The 22,536-nt window shown below is 45.9% G+C and overlaps 1 protein-coding gene and 1 long non-coding RNA gene across 2 annotated transcripts; one reads left to right on the top strand and one right to left on the bottom strand.

Annotated features, from left to right (window-relative positions):
- Positions 1 to 330: 330 nt before the first annotated feature.
- Positions 331 to 7,774, bottom strand: GMNC (geminin coiled-coil domain containing). The gene is made up of 5 exons (XM_037407279.1): positions 7,664 to 7,774; positions 4,735 to 4,891; positions 4,545 to 4,630; positions 3,015 to 3,131; positions 331 to 1,543 (listed from the first exon to the last, which is right to left on the bottom strand). The coding sequence occupies exons 1-5, from the start codon at positions 7,772 to 7,774 to the stop codon at positions 899 to 901; spliced, it is 1,116 nt and encodes a 371-aa protein (XP_037263176.1). The 3' UTR covers positions 331 to 898.
- A 3,298-nt stretch (positions 7,775 to 11,072) lies between these two features.
- Positions 11,073 to 11,707, top strand: LOC119157087. Its single transcript, XR_005107366.1, has 2 exons — positions 11,073 to 11,221; positions 11,527 to 11,707. It is a non-coding gene; the product is annotated as an uncharacterized LOC119157087 (long non-coding RNA).
- The last annotated feature ends 10,829 nt before the right edge of the window (positions 11,708 to 22,536 follow it).

Here is a 22,536-nt window from a genome sequence, read left to right as displayed (position 1 = left end):
TGCATCCTTTGCAGAAAAAAGAAGTGCTCTGAGTATATACAACCCACAGATGAGAAAATCTCTGCCATTGATATATTAGGCCAGAGCTTTGGCTGGTGATGGCAGTGTCATTATTCTACAGAATCTCCAATTTTAGTTCCTGTTCCAAGGCTCAAACCTTTTAAACTCCTTTTATCTGACAGATAAAATACCATTAAAGCACAATGCAGCAGCAAACACATTAGTCTCTTCATCACACCTTACGAAAATCCCCTGACCTTGCTGAATCACTTGTAATTAAGTAGCCTCCAGCCAACAGAAGCAAATCCTGTTTATTTTGAGGCATCATCAAAGAATGTGACAGCACCATGCAACTGCAGGTAGGTCAGCCTAGTGTAGCACATTAACAAAACCCCGTGGTTGCCTTAATCCAAGGCAAGCTGTGTAGATAGGAGAGACACGAATCACTTAGAAATTGATGATCCTCAGCCTCCAACCTATGCCTCCTTTGTCGTCTGTGGATATCTGTGAGAGAGGCGCTGTTTCCAATCTGTATTCCCAAAATGCTTTCCAGTTTGGTGCACGCAGGAGTGATCATCAAAGCTGAAAGCACTCCAGACTGTAAACTGCCAGATAATAAGGAACAGCTAATGATAGGAAAAACACGAAACAAGTGAAAGCTGGTATCTCAACACAGGCACAAAAAGAAGTGGAACCAATTTTAGGATCTGGCCTGGGGCAAATAATTGTCCAAGTGCAACCTGGAGCCACACCTGTGAAAATCTGGGAGGGAATGAGGAGCAGGTAGGTGACAAAGTAGCATTTAACAGAGCCCTTTGATGCCTGAACCTGCCTCAAGCACAAGATGGAAGTGTCTGTCTCCTACAGCCCCCTATGGCTGACCCTCAATGAAGGTGCATTATTCAGCCTGCTTGGGCACCCAGGTGAATCTCCACCCTCCATCATCATCCCTGCGCACAAAGGCCTGTCCTTGGTGGAAGGTGTGCGTTCTCACATTTCGGTGAGGACTTAGGGATGTTGTGAAGGCCACTTCTGTTTTGTTGGGTGACAAATCACCAGTCAAATAAGGCAACCCATAGGCTGGGAGGGAGGAAACACTTGGCACTGATGAGGAGACACATGGTGCTGAAGAAAACTGTGGAAAGAAGGGAGAGTCCTCACTGCATGGATGGTTACTGCTGCTAGCTGGAGGCACACGGCTGCAGCTATATGCTGCTGCTGCTCCTTCACTGCGGTCATAGTCTATTACTTCACCAGAGCTCAGGCAGTACGTGTCTTTTCCAAGGTCTGTGGATAGGGCACTGTAGTTAGCTGAAGTTTCATCAATGGTGTTGACATCTTTTAATCCTAAAGTCTGCAAGACCCAGCTGTCCACAGCAGGGCTGGCTTGCTCTTCACAGGCACTGAATTCATTAAAGAGGTTTCTTCTAGCTTTGGAAGCATGAGGAGTTTCTTGAGGGACAAAGCAATGGTCCTCTTTTAATCTCCTCTTGGTGCTTTTGAGAATAGCACAGGTTTTTTGGCCATGGCAGGATAGCAGTTTCTAGAAAAAAAAAAAAAAATGGTGGAGAAAGAAAATTAAAATCTGAATTTCTAACTACCTGGAAGCAACAGGTGTCTGATCTGATTTTAGATGGGCAAGATGGTTACTACATCCTTATAAAAGATCCTTTTTCTTCCACCCTGTGCTTAAACATATCAACACGACTATTTTGTGTCCTTACAGTCTTTGCAACAATCCAGTCCCTGAAAGAGAAGAATTTGATAATGTCAATAAGGCCTGTGCTTTGATCCCATTCTCACTCAGTACGGTGTGAAATGAGAGCCCCCGCCCGGCTGTATGGCACTGCTCTGTGCTGCTGCTGCCAGCAGCATTTGGCAGGTGAGCGGGATGCAGGGGGAATGTGGCAACCTGACAAAGAGGGAGGATGCAAAGGTCACTCATACTGGGCAGGTGTGATCCTGGCCAGGGAGCGTTCAGAGCAGAAACTGAGTGGCTCTGAGCTCATTAATCCACCTCAGTTATCATTATTCAAGGTCAAGGGCCCTTCAGGCACCAGGGATGGTCAAAGGAAGGCAGGAATAATGAGGAAGCTCCCCACCGCATCGTGAATTCATTGCTCAGACACCTCCTGTGATGATTTCACACTGCATCCTCCTCCACATGACAGAGGGGTGGCCATGTCTCTGTGCTGTGCCCAATGAAGGAGACTTTTTCTACTGCAAGGAGCCAGGTCGTGGCATTGGAGGGGGGACATGCCACACTGTCACCTCAGAATAGGATGTAAAAGGAAAGTCTGCTATTTTTTGCAGGTTTTTTTACTTTGTGCCCAATCCACAGAGATGAGAAAATGATTAATTTTTCAGTTTCATGGACAAGGCTGGAATAGTAAAAAATGTCTTTAATACAACAAGAAACAATTATCTTTACTTTCTTTTGGACGAGAGAAAAATAATCAAAATATTTACTTAAGAAAACCCTTTCATACTTACGTTGGATGAAATATTCTGTTAAATTGATGTACCTAAGTTTGTATTTCACTTTTTAAAAAACCCACACACACAACTTTTTAATTAATATTTTTTAAAAAAATCAGATCAGTATTCTAATGTAAATCACCCAAAACATAAAAAAGGAAAAATTATTCCTTACCAAAAAAGATAATTGACAAAACAGACACATTCAAGAAATGTATGTTCAAATTTGAACTTTTCACTGAAAAAAGCATTAGATGGAATAATTTTACCTTGCTTACAAACTGAACTTACTTATAAACTACACTTAATTATGTCTTGGGTTATACTGTCTCCATAGTCAGAACCTGATAGGATGTCATTCCTGGAGTAAACAGTCACCTTAGATCCACGACCAGAATTTGGCAGCTCTGTGAAGTTAAATAGATCTCACACTGCAGGTTGTCTGCTCTCTTGGGCTTTCCATATATTTCACTGGCATGCTCCTATTCAACCCGTTTCTTCCACACACGTCTATACAGCAGGTTTGAACACAATACCTTGGCTTTTTCTTCTAAACACTTAATCAGGGCAGAATTCAGGTATTGTCGGAGGTTATTATTTTCTTCATGTAACCTAGCAAGTTCCTCTTCCTTCTGAAGCAAAGTATCTTGAAGCTGTGGAATAGAGATATTGATGAATAGATGTTGACTCTGTAACTTAATAGCAATTGCCCTATGGTACAGGCTGCTTTGATTTGATGATCTGGGTGTTTGCTTTGTGAACTCAACACACCCGCTCCAGCCTCTTCTCTTCATAAATCTAAGCGGCACGACTGTTCAGTTTTCAGGCAACTTCCTTTATTCTTTCGTGAGTGTTTGAGAAGATTACTTTGAAAAAAAACCCTGTAAGCATGGAATAATAACAGAACAGACTTACAGGTAGCCCGATGAACAGCCAGAAACCATCACGGGCATGATAGTAGCTGCCAGATGTCCTGAGCAGCAGTAAGCATCCCTTTGCACCCCTCTCACTCCCATTTGTAGTTGGCTGGCGGAGAAAAGGAGAGAGAAGCTGCAGACTCACAGTTTATGGGGGTAGGGTGCAGAAGGAAGATGCAACTGCCATTCTTTATGATACAGTACCGCTCGGTGATCCCTTCAATCCTGGACCCTACTGTGCCAATCCCAGTGTATATACAGAGCTGAAATAATCCCAGGTCCCAAGAGCTGAACAGATATGTTTTGATTTGCTGATGCCCAACACTTTTTCATGAGAAGTCTACGTATTTGCAGAGATTTTTGTCTCCTGATCATAGCTCTGGAGACTTTTTTTTAGGAGGACAAAGAATCTTCTGCCAAGGACCTTGGGCACCTGCTGACCACAGGCTGAAGAGCACAGATTGAAATGACTGTGGTAGAGCCAAAGAAAGAAATACAGTGGTTTCTGGAACTAGGGTTTGATTCCAGGGACCTTACAGTTAGTAAATGAGTATCTATCAACTTCACTGTGTCAAAATATCATTCCAAGTATTTGATCAGACTGATCTGTCTGGGGTTCCTTCATCTAGAACTGTTCAGAGTTTCTGCTGCTACTTGACGGGATTCACAAAAAGGGAAAGAGAGAAAATAAAGTAACAAGGAAATACTTGTTGGTCAACGGCTGATCCTCCATATAAGTAGGTAATTCTGGTGGAATCACTTCTCATGAAGTTAATCCTAGTGGACTCAGGAGGATGCACACACTGTATTTTTAGTCAACAGCATGAGGCTCTGCATCGTGAGGGCCTGAGGGACTCCTTGGTCATGCCCCTGGTCTTCTCTAGCACCAAGGCAGCTGGCGCAATATGCTGTAAAAGGGGAGGGATGAACAGGGTATCCCACAACAGTTCTTCCAGCTTCATGGGACAACACGGGGGAGACATACTTCAAGCAAGGAACAAAACCTACCCACGTAAAGCAGTTTGCCAGCGTTTCCCACATGCGTGCCAGTGAGAGGGAGACCTGCTGTAAACCAACCCAGAAGGTGCGATACATGATACAGGGTAAAAGAACTGGCGGGGAGAAACCAGGGGGGCGCGGAGCCTTTACCTGCTTGTTTCTGTAGAGCTGGGAGGACAGCTGGTCTCCCTGCCACACTGCGTCCTGGGCACCGAGCTGCGGGCTGCAGAGCTGGCCTGGGGGGGCAGACCCGGGGGGTTAAGCCCGCTCCCACCTCCTCGCCCAGCCCGGCTACGCACGGCGGCCGGGTCCCCCGCGGCGGCGGCGGGCGGGCACTTACCGGGCGGCCGAGCCTCCCGCCGGCCCTGGCTGTGCGGCGGCTCCGCGGCGCGGACGGCGGCCCAAGTCTCCTTGGAAACCCCGGCGGGGGCGGGCCAGGGGCAGGCGCAGCCCGGGCCCCCGGCGATGTCCGGCTGCGGGCACGGCCGGCCGGTGCTCTGCGGAGGGAAGGGGCCGTGGCGGTGGGTTCCCCCCGGGGTACGGCGGGCCCCGAGGGGAGGCGGTGTCAGCCCCGCACCGGCCCCGCCGCATCCCGGCGGGAAGCATCCCAGCGCTGCGGGGGCTGGTCCCTGCCCCGCGGGGAAGCGCTCCCACCCTCCGCCGCCTCGCTCGGGGTTTGCTCGGGTACCTGTCGCAGAGGAGCCCCTCAGCCCCTGCCAGGCGCCGCCTGCCCCCGCGGGAGCTGCCAGCCCTGACCCGCTGCCCGCTGCCCCCCCGCCCCGAGCCCGGTGGCACCGCACCGCCCTGCCCCCCCCCCCGCCCCGCCGCTGCTGAGCGCTGGGCAGTGCCGCCCCCGCCGCAGCCCTCCGCGGCAGAGGGGCTCCGGGCTGAGGTGCGCCAGGAAGGTGGCCGAGTTTCCTGCAGTCCCTTGGAAATACTGCTCAGCCAACCCCGAGCCGGTTTAAGGTGAAGGGAGGACGCGGGCTGTCCTTGGCCACTCCGTTCCTCCCACCTTGGGGGCTCGATTCGGCTCTAAAGCAGCACAAAGCCAGCAGAGACCTGCAGGCTGCTCGCACTCTTTTCTGCCCCTGCAGTTCTGCGGGAGTCCCAGACCGCACAGTAGCAAAACCTGGGGTTGTCTCTGGATTCACCCCTTTCCCTTCATCCAAATAAGCCCCAAGTGCAGCAGCTCTCAATCTCTGCAAGGCAACGGCAGAGTTTAGAGCCTCGAGCAGGGAACCTGCTCACCCATGGGAAGGCACAGCAGCAAAGACTGCTCTTGCAGGTAGACGAGAGCCCTCTTCTTTCCCCATCTTAAAGAGGGCACAAAACCTGGTGCAACCCCCACAAGGCAGAGAGACCAGCTCCTCCCTTTCTGACTCCAGGTCGACAGAAATGCAAAGAGCACTTACCATGTTAGTGGCAGAATGAAATGCAGGTCTTGGGAGCACGTTTCTGTTAAAAGCCCCAGAGAGGTTTAAATGGCTCTGAAGGAGGGGGAGAGGGGGGAGACCGGGGAGGCGAGTTTAATCTAAAGGAGCTCCCAGTGACGCCTCAGAGCTCTCCTGAAACCCAGCAATCTGATTTGGTGTAAAGCTGTCAAACTTGTGACGTGAATAAACAGCAAACTTGCTGAAATCAAAGTCATTCTGCCCCCACAAATCAACACAAGGAAGGAGGGAAAAGAAAAGAAGGAGAGAGAGGGGAAAAAAAAAAAAAGCCTCCACACACTTCAGGACAGCACTGAACTGGTGTGCCTGAGTTTCACTCCAGGAAATGAGCAGGGATCCAGGGAAGCATCCCACATGTTCAGAGCAGGGCTGCTGGTGTTGCTGGTGAGTGTTTTGTTTTGTTTTGTTTTGAAGCCTTGTTTGCAGTTGTAAAATCCAGCAGGAAGAAGCAAGTTTGTCCAGCATGCCTGACTGAGGGAGCGGGTTTTCCACAGCTTCCCAGGGGTGTGTAGAAGCAAATATGACTTAAAGCACTTCCGTGGACAGCTCTGAGGGAGAAAGTGAAGGTTTCAGAATAATAGCATGCAATGACAAACTCCTGCAAATACCTCACTATACTAGGAATTAGTTTTCTGTCAAGACCCAGGCTTCCAGAAGATCTCAGGATATAAATGCTGTGACAGTGGTATAAGATTTACTATCATAAAGGGTGATGTTGCAAAAGCCATATGCAGGTGTGTAAAAGACAGAGATTGTCAGCACATAGTCACTTCTAATTCACATCAGATTTCCACAGCAATTAAAATCCATAGATAGGCTTCAGTTGTTCCCAGGGGAAAAAAAAAAAAAATCAAACCAAACAACTCTTCACTGCGAGTCTGTCTTTGAACAGCGTAGGGGACAGTGGAAATAAAGCTAATAGCAGAGCAGTTGTTCAGTCAGGATCCTGCCTCCTGCTATGGCAAGGGCTATTCAAGGAGGTAACTGGACCTGCCTGCACACACAATCTGCAGCCACCCAAGGGTGAGGCTGGGCCAAAGGCAGCCCATGCTGGCATATGGGATGGTCTTTCATTTCTCCCCTGGAGGATGCTCAGTGCCATTTCCCCATTAGCAAGGCTCAGGGACAATACAAACCATGAGGACCATTTGCCTGCCATTCTTTTATTACTGGCATATTTTCCTAGGTTGCTGCCCAAGGTGAACTGGCAGCTATGCCACATTAAATCACTGCCATCTCCCACCTTGATTATGTTTTTCCCAACAGAGGCATTTTAAAAAGGGCTCATGCTCCAAATCGGCATCACACCCAGCCTTGGGTCACTCTTTAGCTTAACTAAACCTCAGTTCTGCACAGTTTGGCAACAGCTGTGATAACCCACAGTCTTTGGGCGCTAACCCATCTCCTGCATGGCATCAGGGGGCATCTTTGGGCTAGCCAGAAACACAAGCTCTATGAAACACTTCCAACCAGCGCCAAGGCCCAGCGCAGCCGTCCTTGGTTTAGCTTAGTCCCTTTGTCCTTTAGCGGGCTGCCTCAGGGTGCTTCCTGGGGTGCCGTAGCAGCAATGGCTCCCTCACCCCAGGCAAGGGCTGCTACAGGCCCGGCAGGCCTGTAACACGTCGGGAACGGGTCGAGGGGAAGCAGCAGCCCCGAGACCGCCGGCAATAGGCAGGAGAGGCTGTGCGCCGGGCAGCCTCTGCAGCGCCGGACAGTGAGGCAGGCAAGCCCGGGACAGGCTTCAGGAGCCCTCTGGGCCGGGAGCAATCCCGTGCGGGGAGTAAGGGCCCACGGATCGCCTGCAGCCCCTCCGGGCACCGAAGCCTCGGCCTGGGGCCGCCCGAGACAGCGGCCATGTTGGGGTGCCTCCGAGGCGCGGGAGCGCCGGGCCCGGCCATTGGGGGAGGCGAGCGGCCCCGGCGACGTCATCACCCCGCGCCCGCACGCGCTGCGGGGCGCAGTGGTGGCTGCGGGGCGCAGTGGTGGCTGCGGGGCGCAGTGGTGGCTGCGGGGCGCAGTGGTGGCTGCGGGGCCGTAGCCTCGTCCCTCCTGCCTGGGTCGGGGCCGCCCTGCGCCTTCCTCCCTGGCCACATGGTTCCTCTCCTGGCGGCCCGGGCAGCCTAGGGGGGCGCCTGCCTAGCCCCGGGTGGGGTGCAGGCAGGTGCAGAGGAGCCTGCAGTGGCGAGGCCTAGTGGGTGAACTGACGGGCTGCCCCGTGCGGCGGGTGCCAGGCTGCCCCTTGTAGCACCCCCGAGTCATCTCGTAGCTTGGCTCTCAGGGACAGAGGGCAGCTGCAGGGAGAGGAGAGCCGAGTGTCTGAACATCACGTCTAGGGAGGGACATGGAGTGGGCAGTTTCCCTCCCGCTTTGGGTGGGTGTGGGGAGAAGCGTTTCTGGCCCAGGGCTGCTCCTAGACAGGGCCCTTTGCCTGGCGCACTGCTGGCGGCTCTGCCTCCACTTCCTCTTGGCAGAGCTCTGTGTGCTTAGGCATGCTATTTGCCTCTGAGAAGTGGTGGGAGGAGTACGGGCACGCTGTTGGGGTAAAAAGCAGGTATGAAGAAAAGCTGTGGTCACTCCATTGTTGCTCCTGCACAGCTGGTATTGTGTTGGGTTGTGTTTAGACTGTGCTTTGCTTTCTGAGCTCAAGGAATTCATGTCAACGCACTGTGCTGTGGTTTCTATGTTGGGGAGTGAAAGAAGGTTCATGGGTAAAAGACTACAAAGTCAGAGCCCAGGAGGCTGATAGGTTTGGGGAGTTAACTTTTGGGTGACTGTCAAGGACAGACAAATGCTGTTGGGGTAAGAGAGAAAGAGCTGATTTTGCCGAATTGTGTATGGATGTCACACACAATGAAGAGAAGATCTTCAGGTCATGGTAGCAATTACACATCAATGTGTAGTGAAAACAAAACCAAATAACAATCATCTGCTAATTCTTTTCCTGTTCATCTGAGGCAGCCCCTCTCAGAGCTCTTACTGCTTGTTTTAGTTAATGATATACTTCTTTAACTGTAAATAAAAATTCAGGGATGAAATTTTTATCAAGACTGCAGTATTGTTTTAGTGGAGATAGGATTTCACCAAGTGTAATAGCAGCTCTTTTCTGAAGTTTTGAGAACACGCTAACACATATTGCAGTGTGTTAATTCCCCTGTGTTCTTTGTACCTATAATTTCTACTGTAATTTTAATGATTTTTCCTGTTTACATGACAATGATGAAGCTAATCCTTCAGACTGAAAAAAACCCGAACAACAAACTTAATTTTTTTTTCTGGTTTAACTCATTTTAATTTAGAAGTGGCCTTAAATTTATATTTGGACCATTGTGAACTGGGTCTCACGAGAGATGGTACACAGAAGAAAAACTAATTCGACTTTTATACTGGTCTCACAACAGTGTGTGTTACTTCTCATGCTAACACCTGCATGGGTGTCCAGACTCACTCCAAATCCTCTTCACTTTTTCTTCCATATTACTGCTACAGAGCTACTTATCTCTCTTAAGGATGTTTAATATATCAGTGGCAAAATAGAGGCTCACTTAATAACTCCAGATACTAACCTATAGTCAGGTACACACATGTGTCTGACATCTGCATGAATCTGTGATTATGTTTATGAACTAAAGGTGTGATTAGTTAAACCTGATGAGACTAATTTGCAAGAATGCTTTTGAATGGAAATTTATGCAGATACAGGTTCTGGTTGTTCTCTGATCAGTCTTCCTCCTTGAACGTGGGACTAAAAGGCACTTCCCAAATCCAGTCCCCTGCTGTTGAGACATTCTTAAACTTTTCAATCTCCCTCTTAAAACTAATTAGGTTATTTTCCTTATGTTATTCCCACTGTGAGGCTCCACCATACTCTGAGCTCTGATGGCTAGACACTTTCTAGTTTCCAGTCTGAGCGTATTCATAGCAGGTATAATCCCTTCTGTCCTTGTGCCAAACTCTTGCTTTAGTTTAGACACTTCTTCTCTCTCTGTAGTGTTTAGCCTTGTCTTTGCAGAGTGTTGTCACATATTGTCTTTTGCTTTGTTTTTTAGGTCAAAGAAGGCAGGGTTTTTTACAGTCTTCCCTAACATAAACACTGCAGGAACCCATCTCAGAGCTGACATTAACCTGTTTTTCAGATAGATGACCAAAATTCCACAGCCGGCTGTGTAATGCACTAATGTTTAAAAGAAAAGCATTGACAAATCTTTCTCTCTTTTTATCTCTTCCTGGTGCATTTTAGGATAATATTTACCTTTTCCATCACTCTCTCACACCAGTTACTAGTTTTGAAATTATTGTCAGCTGGCATTAAATACATCTGAGGATGTAATTAGCTGTAAAATGCAGTTAGTCATCTGATTCATGAGGGCTTCAGTGCTTTATTCTGGTTTCAAATGAAGGCATGCAGCATGTTCAGGTATATAGGATTTTGCTTCTGTGTTTTCTGGTATATGCTGGATGAGATTTATTTCTGTGATAGATCCCTAGAAGGGAATTTGGTATTACTAATGCTTACTTGTTTGTATTCAGAAAAGGGGGATTTTTTTTTCTCCAAGGAAGTAAGTTGTATTTTACCAGTAGTATAGAAAAGGATAACATTTTATAGTGATCTAGAAACTTAATTTGAGTAATGGATATTATCTGATGGGCTTGTATTTTTGTGGTACTATGTAGGTTCAAATTAAATAATGAAAATCCAAATGAATATCTATCACATTCAGTTAATATTGAATTGCTTTGAAACTGTGGACTTTTAGAAAGTGTCTTAAGTTCAAGGTGCTGAGAAGTTACGTTCCTCCAGATCTGCAGTTATCTTCTACATTTATCCTTTGGGTAGCAAGTGTGCAAGGAACTCATTACCTGTGCAGACATTAAGATTTTGAAGGGGTATTCTTTATTGGACATGATTAATTTTGAACTGGAAAATCACTTTACAGTCAAATCACATTTCCTTGTAATAATGGAGTTCCATGGATTTGCAGACATGCTTTGGATTTATCTGATAAAGTTGAAGTTTTTATGCATAGGTAGCAACCCTTTTATGTATAGAATATCCTCACAAGTGAAATACGTAAGGAGTATGTTTGAGTAACGTGTGTGCCACGTGTTGTGTGCACAATTGCTCACCCATCTCCTGTCACCCCTGTTCTGTTAATAGTTAATCTTTGCTTTCTCCTGTGGATGTAACTGTTGTTTGACAAGGGACAGAAGATCCCTGCTTTAGAGGGAGATCTGTTAGGTAAAGCACAGTTCGCTACTCATGAAGATCTAGAACTAGGAGGCACTTCTGGGTCATCTTGTCCCATCTCCTGCTTTAGTTAGGCAGTCAGTTCATAAAACTTCAATGCCAGCAGTCCATTGGTTTCTCTTGTGACACCGGTACTACTTCTTACTTCTTGACTATTTGTTCAAAATGTTAATCTAATTTCTGATCTAAATTTATTCATGAAGATTTTGTGACTTTTTGTCTTTCTTGGACTTTAGCTTTTACTTTTGCATCCTGTGTGCTTGTGTACTTGCCATTTTCATATACTTACATACAACATTCTATGCTGTTGTTGTCTGGTTTTGTGTAATTGTTTTTGTATTTTCCTGACCATCTGAGAAGCACTTAACACACCTCTAGTAATAGACTTTGTCTTCTGTCAGTGTGGGTGACTATTTATTTTTTCACATCCCTCTAGATTGCAATTCGTTACACCCCCAGGTACAGGAACGAGGACCCGTGTCCTGAAATGGAAAGGCAAATGGAAGAAGTGCTGGTTTTGTGTAGCACAGAGTATGTTTATAGAATTCACTACTACAGAATGGCATTGAGAGCGAGAACATTGTGGTATTAAAATAAATCAAATAATGCTTTTTATCGTTCTGGAGTGTTCTTTTGAATATTATCATTAATTCTACTGTGTATATTGATTTTCTGCCTGAAGAGGACACTAATTGCCCTCGTTTAGTGTTCTGTGGGCATGTTATCTCAGAATGCATCCCAGTCCCTATGTATTGCATATGTCTTGCCCTTTTCTTCTGAGCATCTGGAACTGTATCATAAAAAATGAGGTCCTAAAGAAATACAGATCTCGGGTACGGCTTTTGACAAACTGGTGGGTTCTCCTGAAAACTACAGGTGGGAATCTGTTACTGTTGCCAGTCTGATTAATGTATGGAAGAGGAGTATGTTCTATTCCTGGGTCTGATTTTACACGATTTTATAGCAGCACTTAAACATGAGGTCTGAAACCTCAGAACATCATCACCCATTTACTGTATAGACCCAAGTCAGTCTCTGCATCTCTGTGTTTAGGTTCCTCATCTATCAATCAGGAGTGGTGTGTCTGCTTAGATTTTATATTTCTGTAATCAAAAATGTACTCGTGAAGCCCCTGGCCAAGTGAGTACCTTTGTTCTTGGCTGTGACCACTGAGCTCCACAAGAGCAATATTAATTGTGAACAGAAAAATTCCCGTGAGGTTTGGAGGCTAATTTGATAGGAGTTTTAACATAAACCTTGATGTAATTTTGGAACCGAAGCCTATTCTTGTTCTGGCAGCAGCAGCATTGCTTCTGTGTTGGTGTTTGTCCATCCAGAGGTTACCACTGAACTGAGTTGCCATGCTGCAGCTAAGTAAACCTTTCATCACAGAATAGTGATCCAGCAGTGTAAACAAATGCACCGAGGTCATCCCATGGTTAAATAACAGATGACGGGAACAGTTTCTCTTGACTGTGTTATGAGTGTTGACCATCATGGTTTGGGGAAATTGCTGAATCTATGAGAGAAAGGCAGGTGTGCTGAAAAGCCATGTTTTTCTCCATGGTGTTTTCTAATGAAGTCAAACTATTTTGCAGGGAGACCTGCCAGAAAAGCTTAGCTCACGGGTTTCATCCAAATCAGGATGAATTTTCATGGAACCAGATGCAGAGCTGAATGGGGCCCCATGTCTAATAGCCACTGATGCATGCATCTGCCTGCTTCATAACCTGGGCTGTGAGCTCCTCCAACGTGTACCATGCTGCCAATACCTATGTACTGGGCTTCACCTATTTAATAGTGCTTTTCCTCTTGGCTGGTGCTCAGGAGTTGGCAACCTGGCTCGCCTCCATTTCTCTTTGGGTGCAGAGCTGGGCACTTTCCCTTCTTGGCTGGCCGTTGGGAGGTTTGGCAGAGATCTCTGATCTGAGTAAATATATGTGAGGGCATCTCTTCATTGCAGAGCTGTATGGCATTGCCTTCCCTAATCAATAATGAAAGAAAGATCCTAGGATGTGTGGAAATGTGTCGGGGTCAGAAGGTGAAGGATGTTGTTGTCATGAGCTAAGAAAGACGTCAGGGCTTTTGTGCACACTCTTCAAAGGCTGAGTTAAAACAGTAAGTCACTAGGGAGATACTCAAGTAAAACAGCTCTGACTGTATACATAAAATTTCCAGCTCCTAGCCGATGCAGGTAGTAGTTGATGAACTGGTGATGAAAAGGAATTAGTTGGCTGGTAATTCATCTGGAAGATTGGCAGAGGATTTTACAAGCTTACACCAGAGCTGGCTGGAGACAATAATCTCTTTTCTTGAAGAATGCTGAGGTCCTGACGCCCAGCTCGTTGGAATGAAACCTGAATGCTTTTTAATTCTCTGTGAGAGTTTTTTTGTTTTTCCCCTCTTTGGTTTTTGTTTTAGGAAGGAACAAAATGTTTCATTGTGATTTTGTCAATGATTTTGATATAATGGATTAAAAGAGTAAATGTCTTCCAAATCCCAAAGCCTTTTAAAGGAAGAATTCCATTCAAAACACATCAGAGCTATTTTCTCCTCTGATTTTTTTCCTGAAATTTAATTTTAAGCAAAAGTTTACACACTTCAATGGCAATGTGGGTTCCCTTGCAGCAATGATGTGCAGTGGAGAATAACTGTGAACAGGAATTTTATTTGTTTTTGTGTGTCCAGTTATACTTCATGCTATCCTGGAGGTGAAAGGCGGGGGGGGGGGGGGGGGGGGGGAGGGGGAGGTTTGCATCCACTTGGCAGCCTTGTGCTGTGCCAAAGACGTGTAAAAAGGCCTCAGAGTGAATAAGAAACAAGAAAAGTCTTTGGTTTTTAGCTGCCCCTGGATGAGAGAACAGGGTTCATCGATGCCTTACTGTAATTTTATAATTCCATTTCAAACTGTAGTAGTGCAGCAGGGAAAGAAAGAAGAGGTTAGTACAGTGCAACAGAGCAGGCTTCAGAAAGGAGACTTTTTTTCTCTTGGCTCAGGGTTCTTCTTCCTGGTCTCCTGATGTGACTGGAAGGAACAGAGACTTAAATGGCAGCTACTGAGCTGCCCAGAATCTCCTGTGGGTTCTGCTTCATCTTTCTTTTCTCTGTTTCTAGTCAGACAGCAATGAGACTTTTTGACATCCATAGAACCCCCTGTGACTTGTCTGTCATCCATAGCTAGAACTGAAGCTCAGCAGCCTCCTGACATGCACGTTGGGACCCTTGTTGGCTCAGGTCAACGTTCACTGACTTCCCTCTTAGAGGTAGAAGGGTGTCCCGCTGTGTGAAAAGCAGCAGGTTCATCTGAAGCCAACTAGTTTAACCTGGGATGCTACTATTAGGTGTTGAATGTTCTTTTGTGAGTCCTCAAATTTCAAGGGAGTTTGTGTTCAGTGATAGGACTTAGACCTATCCGTGATCTTCAGTGCCCAGGAGATACAAAGCTGCAAGGAAGAGTAAGTAAGGGCACCTGGTGCCTCAGGCATGAAGGAACTGTGGCCCCACAGAACTTCACTGAATACTTCACTGGGAAACTGAAAGGCTCTACAGTGCTCATTTCTGGGTTGGCTGCTGGTCAGCAAAGTGACCTTCAATAATTCACTTTTATTTACCCCAGATGTGTGATGAGGAAGATGCTGTATTAGATGTTCTTACTGAGGAATAGTCATCTGTAATTGCTAGTGGTCTTATTTTCAAGAGTAGCACTGATTATGGCATTTATTCTTTCAAAGCTAAGGTTTGGTACCATGAATTTGGAGGGATAGCTTATTTCTGAAAAAAGTTTTGGGTTTCATGCATGCCTGGGTGTCGGTGTGTTTGTGGACACTAGAGGGCTTGCTAGCATCCCTCCCTCTGGTCGCACCCCTGCAGATCAACAGGGTTGTTCAGCAGAGTGAATCCGAGCGCCTTCGCTCCGGTTCTTACAATTGGATTTTAATTGGGGGGGAGGGGGAACTGAGCAATACAGAGGCATAATGCCCTGCTCACCCTTCATCTCAGATGGTGCTGTGTGAGAAAATTCTGATATTTCCAAATGCTAAAGCAGAGAGAAAGGCTGGCTTTTTTTTAGGACAGCCTGGGAGCAGCACACATTTATCTTTGATTTATTCACCAAAATATTTCCTCTAAGTTAAGGTCCATAGTGTGTTTTTTTTCCTTCTTCTTCTTCTTTTATTTTTTTTTTATTTTTTTCCCCCCACAGCTTATACTTTTTCACTAGCATTTTCCAAATCCTAAAGAATTGCTTGATTTTTGTCTAATGATGTATATCTGTGTATTTATGCCTTCTGGACGTAAATGCCCTCAAACAAGACCAGCTTGGGCTCCTAAAGCACCTGTCTGGGAGAGAGGGACTGGGGTCTTTTTCTGCAGTAGCAGAAGTTCGTGTGTTTTATCTGGTAAAACCCAAAACAGTGCTGGAAGCAAGACTCAAGAATTGTGTCTTTTTCTTTCTTTTTTTTTTTTTTTTTTTTTTTCTTCCCCCCTCCCCGAGAGTTGTGTCCTGATCAATAGGGTATAAAGTTATTCTTGCTTTCTTTTTGCTGGAAAGAGTCTTGAATTCCTTTCTGCATATCCTTTGCAAGAGATCTGAGGCGTGCCTGTGGCTGCGTGGCTAGGAGCACTCCAAATCCTGAAAAGGTGGTTATGGAGTTGAGTATTTCCAAGATTTGGCAGCAGCTTCCAAAACTTTTCAGAAGTACAGGCTGGACTTGTCATCACACCCTTCATACAGATTTCTCTGGGGTTTACCTGAGCCTCAGTTGCCCCGCAGGGATGTTTAGATTTCATAGGATTTGTGCGTGAACATACACAGTAGAGAACTGAGCTGCTCCGTCGCAGAGGAGGCGGCAAAGTGCGTCCTCAGTGGTGGGGAGTAGGCTGAGAAGACGAGAAAGCCTGCTAGCAAAAGCAGCCAGTTTCACCTGCAAAGGAGACTGAAGGCCAGGGCAAGAGCAGATTTTCTCAGAGGAGGGAGCAGTTATGGGAGGCAGCAGGAAAGCAGGTGGGATAAGCACAGCAGGGAAGCAGCCTGGAAGACTGTTGAAGGGCCAGGGCTGGCGGAGACAAGAGGCTGGTGCAGAAAGAGCAGAAACAGCACTTCCTCCACCTTACAGCAACAACCTTTTCAAGTGCATCTGTAATCAAATAAAAGTTGCCAATGGGAGCACTGCAAACACAGACTTTGTTTCAGTTAATCCTCCAAAGCAGGCAGAATGATTGCGCTAACAGTTAACTACAAGCACTTCAGCGTTTATTTGTGGGTGATATTTAGGTTACCTAAGTAACTCTATAGTCCAAGGAGGTGCGAGAACCTTAGGATAGGCAGGTTCTGCATTGAGGTGTTGTGGACCACTTTCTAGAAGTCTCTAGCACTCTCCGTTGCCTCTAGGGAGCCTGACTTAATACTAGGCAGTGTGGCTAGTGCCATGTCCTTTCCCAGATCAGGGGGAGTATGCGAATTCAATTTGGTATCAACAAACTGAGTACACAAGAACTTTTTTTTAGTGTGACCCACCTAGGTCTGTACCATCACTGGACTTACTCTAACTTGCTATTTTCACTTATGTTTAAGAAAAACCAAAACGAACAACAAGCCAAAAAAATGCCAAAACCAACCCAAAATCATTGGTTGTTTTTTTTTTTTTTTTTTTTTTTTTTATAACTGCATCTCCTGAGGTTGAGTGGAGCAGTAAGCATAGATGACCACCATGTACTCTACTGGAGATTGGGTTGTTCGCAAGATACACCCAGTCACACCATTATTTGCTCAAGTACGCAGGTGATGCTATGCGCTGCATGCTCACCTCCAGGTGCTGCTGCTAGCCAGCCTGTCTCACCCTCCTGCTGTTGGCTTTTGCTCTGCTTTACTCACTAGTTAGGCTGTTACTTCACGAAATGTGTTTGACTGGTTTAAAAACAGTTATATCACAGGGTTCCCCCATTCAGTGCGTAACAGGAAACCTTGATCCGCAGCACTGGGAAGTGAGAGGCAGAATGGTTTTGGAGGTTAAGGTGCTGCCAGCAGCCAGCCTTGCAGCAGTGGGTTAAGCGGGGCTGCCCCTGCAGACTGTCACTCACCAGACTTTTTTTTTTTTTGAGTTGACTTGCTAGGATTTTTCCCCTCTCCTCCCACCCCTTCCTCTTCTCTCTTTCTTTCTTTCGCTTTATTCTTTTTCTCAAGTCTCTTGATTTCATGCTGGCTTTTTAAATTGAGGATAAAGTTAATTCACCGCACAATGCCGCAGCTGGAATGAAACATGGCCAGTCGCCCGTGTGGAGGGGAGGGCTCCATGCTGGCTGGTTGCATCTCCTAAGGCCACTGCGGGCTGTCACCGATTTATTGATAGTGCCTCTAGCAACAAAGCAAGAAGTTAACTAATTATGAACATATGGTTCAGCTCATGCTTGACTCAGCAGCCACCTTGTTAGCCTGGAGCTGCCTAGGTGTTCAGAAGCAGGAGAAGAGGAAAGTTTTGGGTGGAAGGTGTGGTCCAAAGTCCCACTGACAAGCCAGAGGGAGACTTGATTGATCCTAATCTATTCTTTTTGTTAGGAGGCAGCATGCTGCTGTCAGGAACAGCTTGGTAATAACAGATTTGTGGCCTCTAAGTCCTTGTGGTTATAGTCAGCACGCGACACTCGGTCGGCTCCTTGCATGCTCTGTACTTAATTGGTCTCAATGGTGGGGTCTGAAATGAGACGGTAGTTCAAGGTGCAACACATGCTACACCTGAAATTGCAGCCTGTGAGCTGCCGCACAGATGTCAGCTTTTTACCAGTGGGCTTACCACTGGGGACCCGGAGGGTCCATACAGAAAGGGACGTCTGAGAGGACCCTGCAGATTTTCAGTGCTTAATATGGAATTAATTAGAGGAAAATCTAGAGAGAGAGAGTGTGTGACTGGTAGAGGAACAAGGAAGGAGACAGAACTTGTTAGGAAGTTCATCAAGGTGGATTGCAATTTTGTCTGCATTGAGTGGTCAGCATGCATAGTCTGGACACAGGAGAGCAGTTAATGGGAACTGATACCAGCTGAGGGGGGAGGAGGGTGTCTCTTTCTGTCCATCTGTTGGTCTTTCACAAGTGAATTGAGCTGTGCCACAGGGTTCAAAACAGTGTAGTCAGAGGCTATTTTTTTTCCGTGGGTTTACATAATCTCCAGGAAGAGTAGGCTTATTGCTGTCCAGACTTTTAAAACAGTTTTAGGATTCTTGTGGTTTACTTAACTGGAAATGCTGAGTGTAGAAAGATAGCAATTTCAATAATAGGCAGCAGAAGGAACTCCAGGGATGAGTGGTTTGACACAACCAACAGATGGGTTATTTTATGACTATCTAGACAAAGCAAAAGTGGGCAGAGAAGGCTATCTGTGTGCTGGGATGCATTAGTAAGGCCACAACAGGTTGGGGAAAGTGTTTAGAGACCTCTACTAGGCACTGATGAAGCTGCATCTGAAGTACTGCATCTAGTTTTGCTCTTCACAATGCAAGAAAGCTGTTGACAAACTGGAGAATCTAGCAGTAGGGCCACTAAGCTGGTTGGGAGCCTGGAGCACACGAGGGAACTGGGTTTGCTTAGCCTGGAGAAGAGGGCTGAGGGGGTCTGATGGCAATCTTGCACTGCCGTGGGGGAGTATAGAGAAGATGGAGACCAATTCTTCTCAGACATGCACAGTGAAAGGACTCGGAATTTGTCAAAAGCTGGGACAAGTTATATTCCAACTAGATTGGAGGGGGAGCAGGAGGGGACCAAACAACCCAAACATGATAAACTGGGGAGGCTATGGAATTGCTGTTCCTGGAGCTTTTCATAACTTACCTCGGCCAGGTCCTGGGCAGCATGATCTCAGTTTGAAAAGGACTCTTAATTTTCCTATGATGAGGCTGCAGCTGGAGCACAGCTCGGGGCCTGTGACAGGGTGGCATGGCTCACGTTCTGTCATGCACTGCTGTGCTGGCTGGCTGGCGGCTCTGGTGTCATACCACAATGCACATGGCAATTATCGTGGTCGCTCCTATAATGTAATGAGTCAGAACGGTTAATTAGTGGGTAAAGTAGGTCTGTATGCAACAGTTTGGAATATAATTCACCCAGATACAGCAATAGCTTTTCTTAGCAGAGGCTGTGCTTTAAGCTGTGGTTAGCTGGCTAGGACAGAAATGGCTTTTGAGGCTAAATAAGTGCCTATCCCTCAGCTATTTCGTATCACCTCCTGTAGGAGGATGCTGCAGCTGCAGACGAGTTGGGGACCAGAATGTGAGAGGCCCCTATGAGATCTCATGCTGCTGCTGAAGGTGGTTTGAGCTCGCTGGTTGACTGCACAGGTGCAGGTTGGAAGCACTGGTGTAACTTGTACTACAGATTCAAGGTACTGAGATGTTAATCTCTGGTTAACAGTCACTTAGAGGAGGTGGAAGAATAAATTCTCAGTCTATTAAAGCTGCTCATACAGTGGATTTCTGACCCAAGTTTGTGTTTGCCTGTGGTTACCAACTCTAGCTGAAAGCTTTGCCTGCTATGTAACCAAATAAGAATAGTTCTTGCTGAGATCTCTTAAGTCAGCATCTCTGCTCTGATATATATATTAGAGAACTAAGACTAAAAATTCAGGCTTAAATTCTCAATAAATTCTCATTTGTATCGCTCTAATAGTGTGAGAGAGAAATCTGAAGGAACCGGTACTTAAGCCCAGCATAACACCTTATAAGCGTGTCTGCATGGTGCAAAGCAGCTTTGGAGGAAATAGGAGCCAGGATTTGGAGCTTCCCTGTTTCTCTCAGGATCCATCTCTGCTCTGTTCTTTACCCAGTGACGCAGCATGGGACAGTGGACACTCAAGACAGTGTCATCATTCATCACTGTGAGAAACAGCCACTGCTTTGATTTGTGCAGGTTATTTCAGAAGGTGAGACCATGTTCTTGAAAATTCGAAGGAACTGGGCTCAGATTTGAAAGTGTCTGGATTGGTTGGTGGTTTTATACCTAACTTGGAGAAGGAGCTGGGGGTGAAGATTAGGATTTAGATCACGATCAAAAAATCCTGTAAGTACTCGGGAAAATGGGGATTTGAAGTCCAATTCCAGACTTGCTGCCAGGTTAGGAGGAGCTTTTCTGACTTTAGTTTGAAGTTGTTGCTCTAGGGCAGACCTGTATCTGAGTAGAAACAGTTATTTGGTTTAGCTGGTGCCAAATGGAAGTTGGGTAGCAGTGATCATAGTTTTCTGGGCACCTTATTTTTTTTTGGAGTTGGCTGAAAGGGGGGAAAAATCTAAGCAGAAGAAGTGAGACCAGCACCTACAGATCAAAAGCAGAGATACTTTGTAGTGAGTCCCTGCAAAGCGAAAGCCTGGGCTCTCTGCAAATAACACCGTGTTCCTGCTCAAGCATGTGGGTGACTTGGAGCTTCTTTACAATGTGAGTTAATGAAATGACTTGTCTCCTAATGCAGATGTTGCACAAACTCTGCTACACCTGTGATTTTATACTCAAAAGCCTATTTCTTTGTGTAGGGGTGTCCTCATACAGAATCCAACAATATTTCCCCATCTGCTAATTCTTATTGGCTTCCCAGCTGAAACCCCAGATCTGTGCCACGACGCTCCTGTTTCAATACCAGTTGCTGCTCCCTTTCCCGCCAAATGCAGATGTAGCCATTAGGATGCCTTGCATCCTGCTGCAAGCAATATGTCCGATCTTTACCCTGCAAAGGTGTTGTTTAAAGGGCTCTGAAGATTTTGAACAAACTGGCCTGGCAGGGGGACTTTCAAGTTCCCCTCCCTTATGGGTGCAACAGCCTGTGTTTGTAAACAGAGCCTTAGAGGGGTAGTGGGAGCCACTAGAGGACTGTCAGCTAGTTAATTGGATGTCAGCTCCCTGCCGGGGCTGCAGGCTAATGAGTCATCCTGCATAAAGAGAATGGCCCTGAGAGAAAGGCAAAGAATTGGACAGCAATAATCACATCTACAGAGAAGCCCAGAGCTCCCCTGTTGGCATAAAGGCAGAGCAGCATTTGGGGACAGAGGGCTTCCCCATTTGGATTTTGTTAAACAGAGATTAAGCAGGTTCTGAATTTGTAAAGTTGAGATGTTATTACTGGTGCATGCGTTTAAATGTGCTCATATTCATGGTCAATGGTCTAGGATACAATTATAAACACTTCCGGTCCTTATATTTTGGTTGCCTTTGTTTTCTGAAAAATACATAATCATCTTTTAAAAATAAAGAAATTGAAATGATACGTTAATGGAGAGTTTAATGCAGGCAATGGCAAAAAGGAATAATAAAAAAACATTGCAATCATTACTTTGAGTTAGGAAGTTACTCTTTCCTTGTGAAAAGATAAAGATTGACCTTATTGCTGAAAACTGTTCTAAAATGATGATGTTTTTTCACTGAGAACCTAACATTGAAAAAGATTTTTTGTAAGTTAGCATTTTGTATGTAAGTTCACTTAATTTCAAAGAACATTTTGATTGAAAATATTTATCAGTGTAGTTACATGAATAAATAGAGGGATTTTTATACCTCTTTCAAGAGGGGAAACACAAGTGAGAGAAGGATTGGATATTGCTGTTAAGTTGTATAATAAGAGCATTTGCTACCATTTTAAACTGTTTTTTTGCCAAAGGAAAAGCTAACAAGAGAGAAAAGGTTAAAGAAATTGTAGAAAAGGTAGCTGTAAGAAATCCTGGGAAGTCATTAGGCATGTCTGTATGTCCCGAAATGAGCTGCTCTTTACCTAAGCTGTGCCTGATGGGTGTTTGCCTGGCCAGCTCTTAAAAAAAAAAAAAAAAAAACAAAAACGGAAGATCCCTTGCCAACCAATTCCAGCATGTCACTGTTCTTACCTGCAGAGATTTTGCTTAATGTTTAAACCATCCTTGTTGCAGTTTGTCCATTGCTTCAAGTCCTGTGCTTCTTGAAGGTAAAATGAATGCCTCTTTCAGCAACCTTTTCCATATTTGATGCCTTCCTTAAATCTTCTTCAGAGCAAACCCCACATAGTTTTCTTCTTTCATGGTACCCAGATCACTGATCCTTCTAGTGTCCCTCCTACAGGACTTTCTCTATGTGCTCTTTATTATTTCCTGAACAACTGACAGAAGAGGGGCAGTGGGGAAGGTAAAACAGGGCCCGCTGTGAAGACAATTTGCTAGCCAGGAGAACTTTTGTAGGTAGGAGCTACCTGCTACCTTGGAGTGTCAGGGAGGTGGAGGTGGTGCTGGATAGAGCCTAGCTACAGCTGTCATCCTGAAGTTTAAACACGTCTCGGTTCTGTGTGGCCCACCCTCATCTTGTCCCCTATAGCACGTAATAGGATCAGGGTGCACACTACTTATAAGTCATGGCAATAGCACCGGGAAGACCTGTATGCCTCAGTGCTCTTAAGTCATTCAAAAATGGCAATTCATATGGGCTGACAGCCAGCTGAGTAAATGAGGTATT

This window comes from Falco rusticolus, chromosome 13 (assembly GCF_015220075.1).
Source record: "Falco rusticolus isolate bFalRus1 chromosome 13, bFalRus1.pri, whole genome shotgun sequence".
Classification (NCBI taxonomy): Eukaryota; Metazoa; Chordata; class Aves; order Falconiformes; family Falconidae; genus Falco; species Falco rusticolus.
Note: the sequence above shows the minus strand (reverse complement) of the source record. Positions and strands in the feature narration are given on the sequence as shown.

What these genes read in the sequence shown, in the direction of transcription:
- GMNC (XM_037407279.1), bottom strand. Translation starts at nt 7,774, where the DNA reads ATGACGTCGCCGGGGCCGCTCGCCTCCCCCAATGGCCGGGCCCGGCGC. An exon ending in GGCCCCAGGCCGAGGCTTCG is followed by an intron (nt 4,892 to 7,663) that starts GTGCCCGGAGGG and finishes TTCCCTCCGCAG; the next exon opens with AGCACCGGCCGGCCGTGCCC. An exon ending in GTTTAGAAGAAAAAGCCAAG is followed by an intron (nt 1,544 to 3,014) that starts GTATTGTGTTCA and finishes TTTTTTTTCTAG; the next exon opens with AAACTGCTATCCTGCCATGG.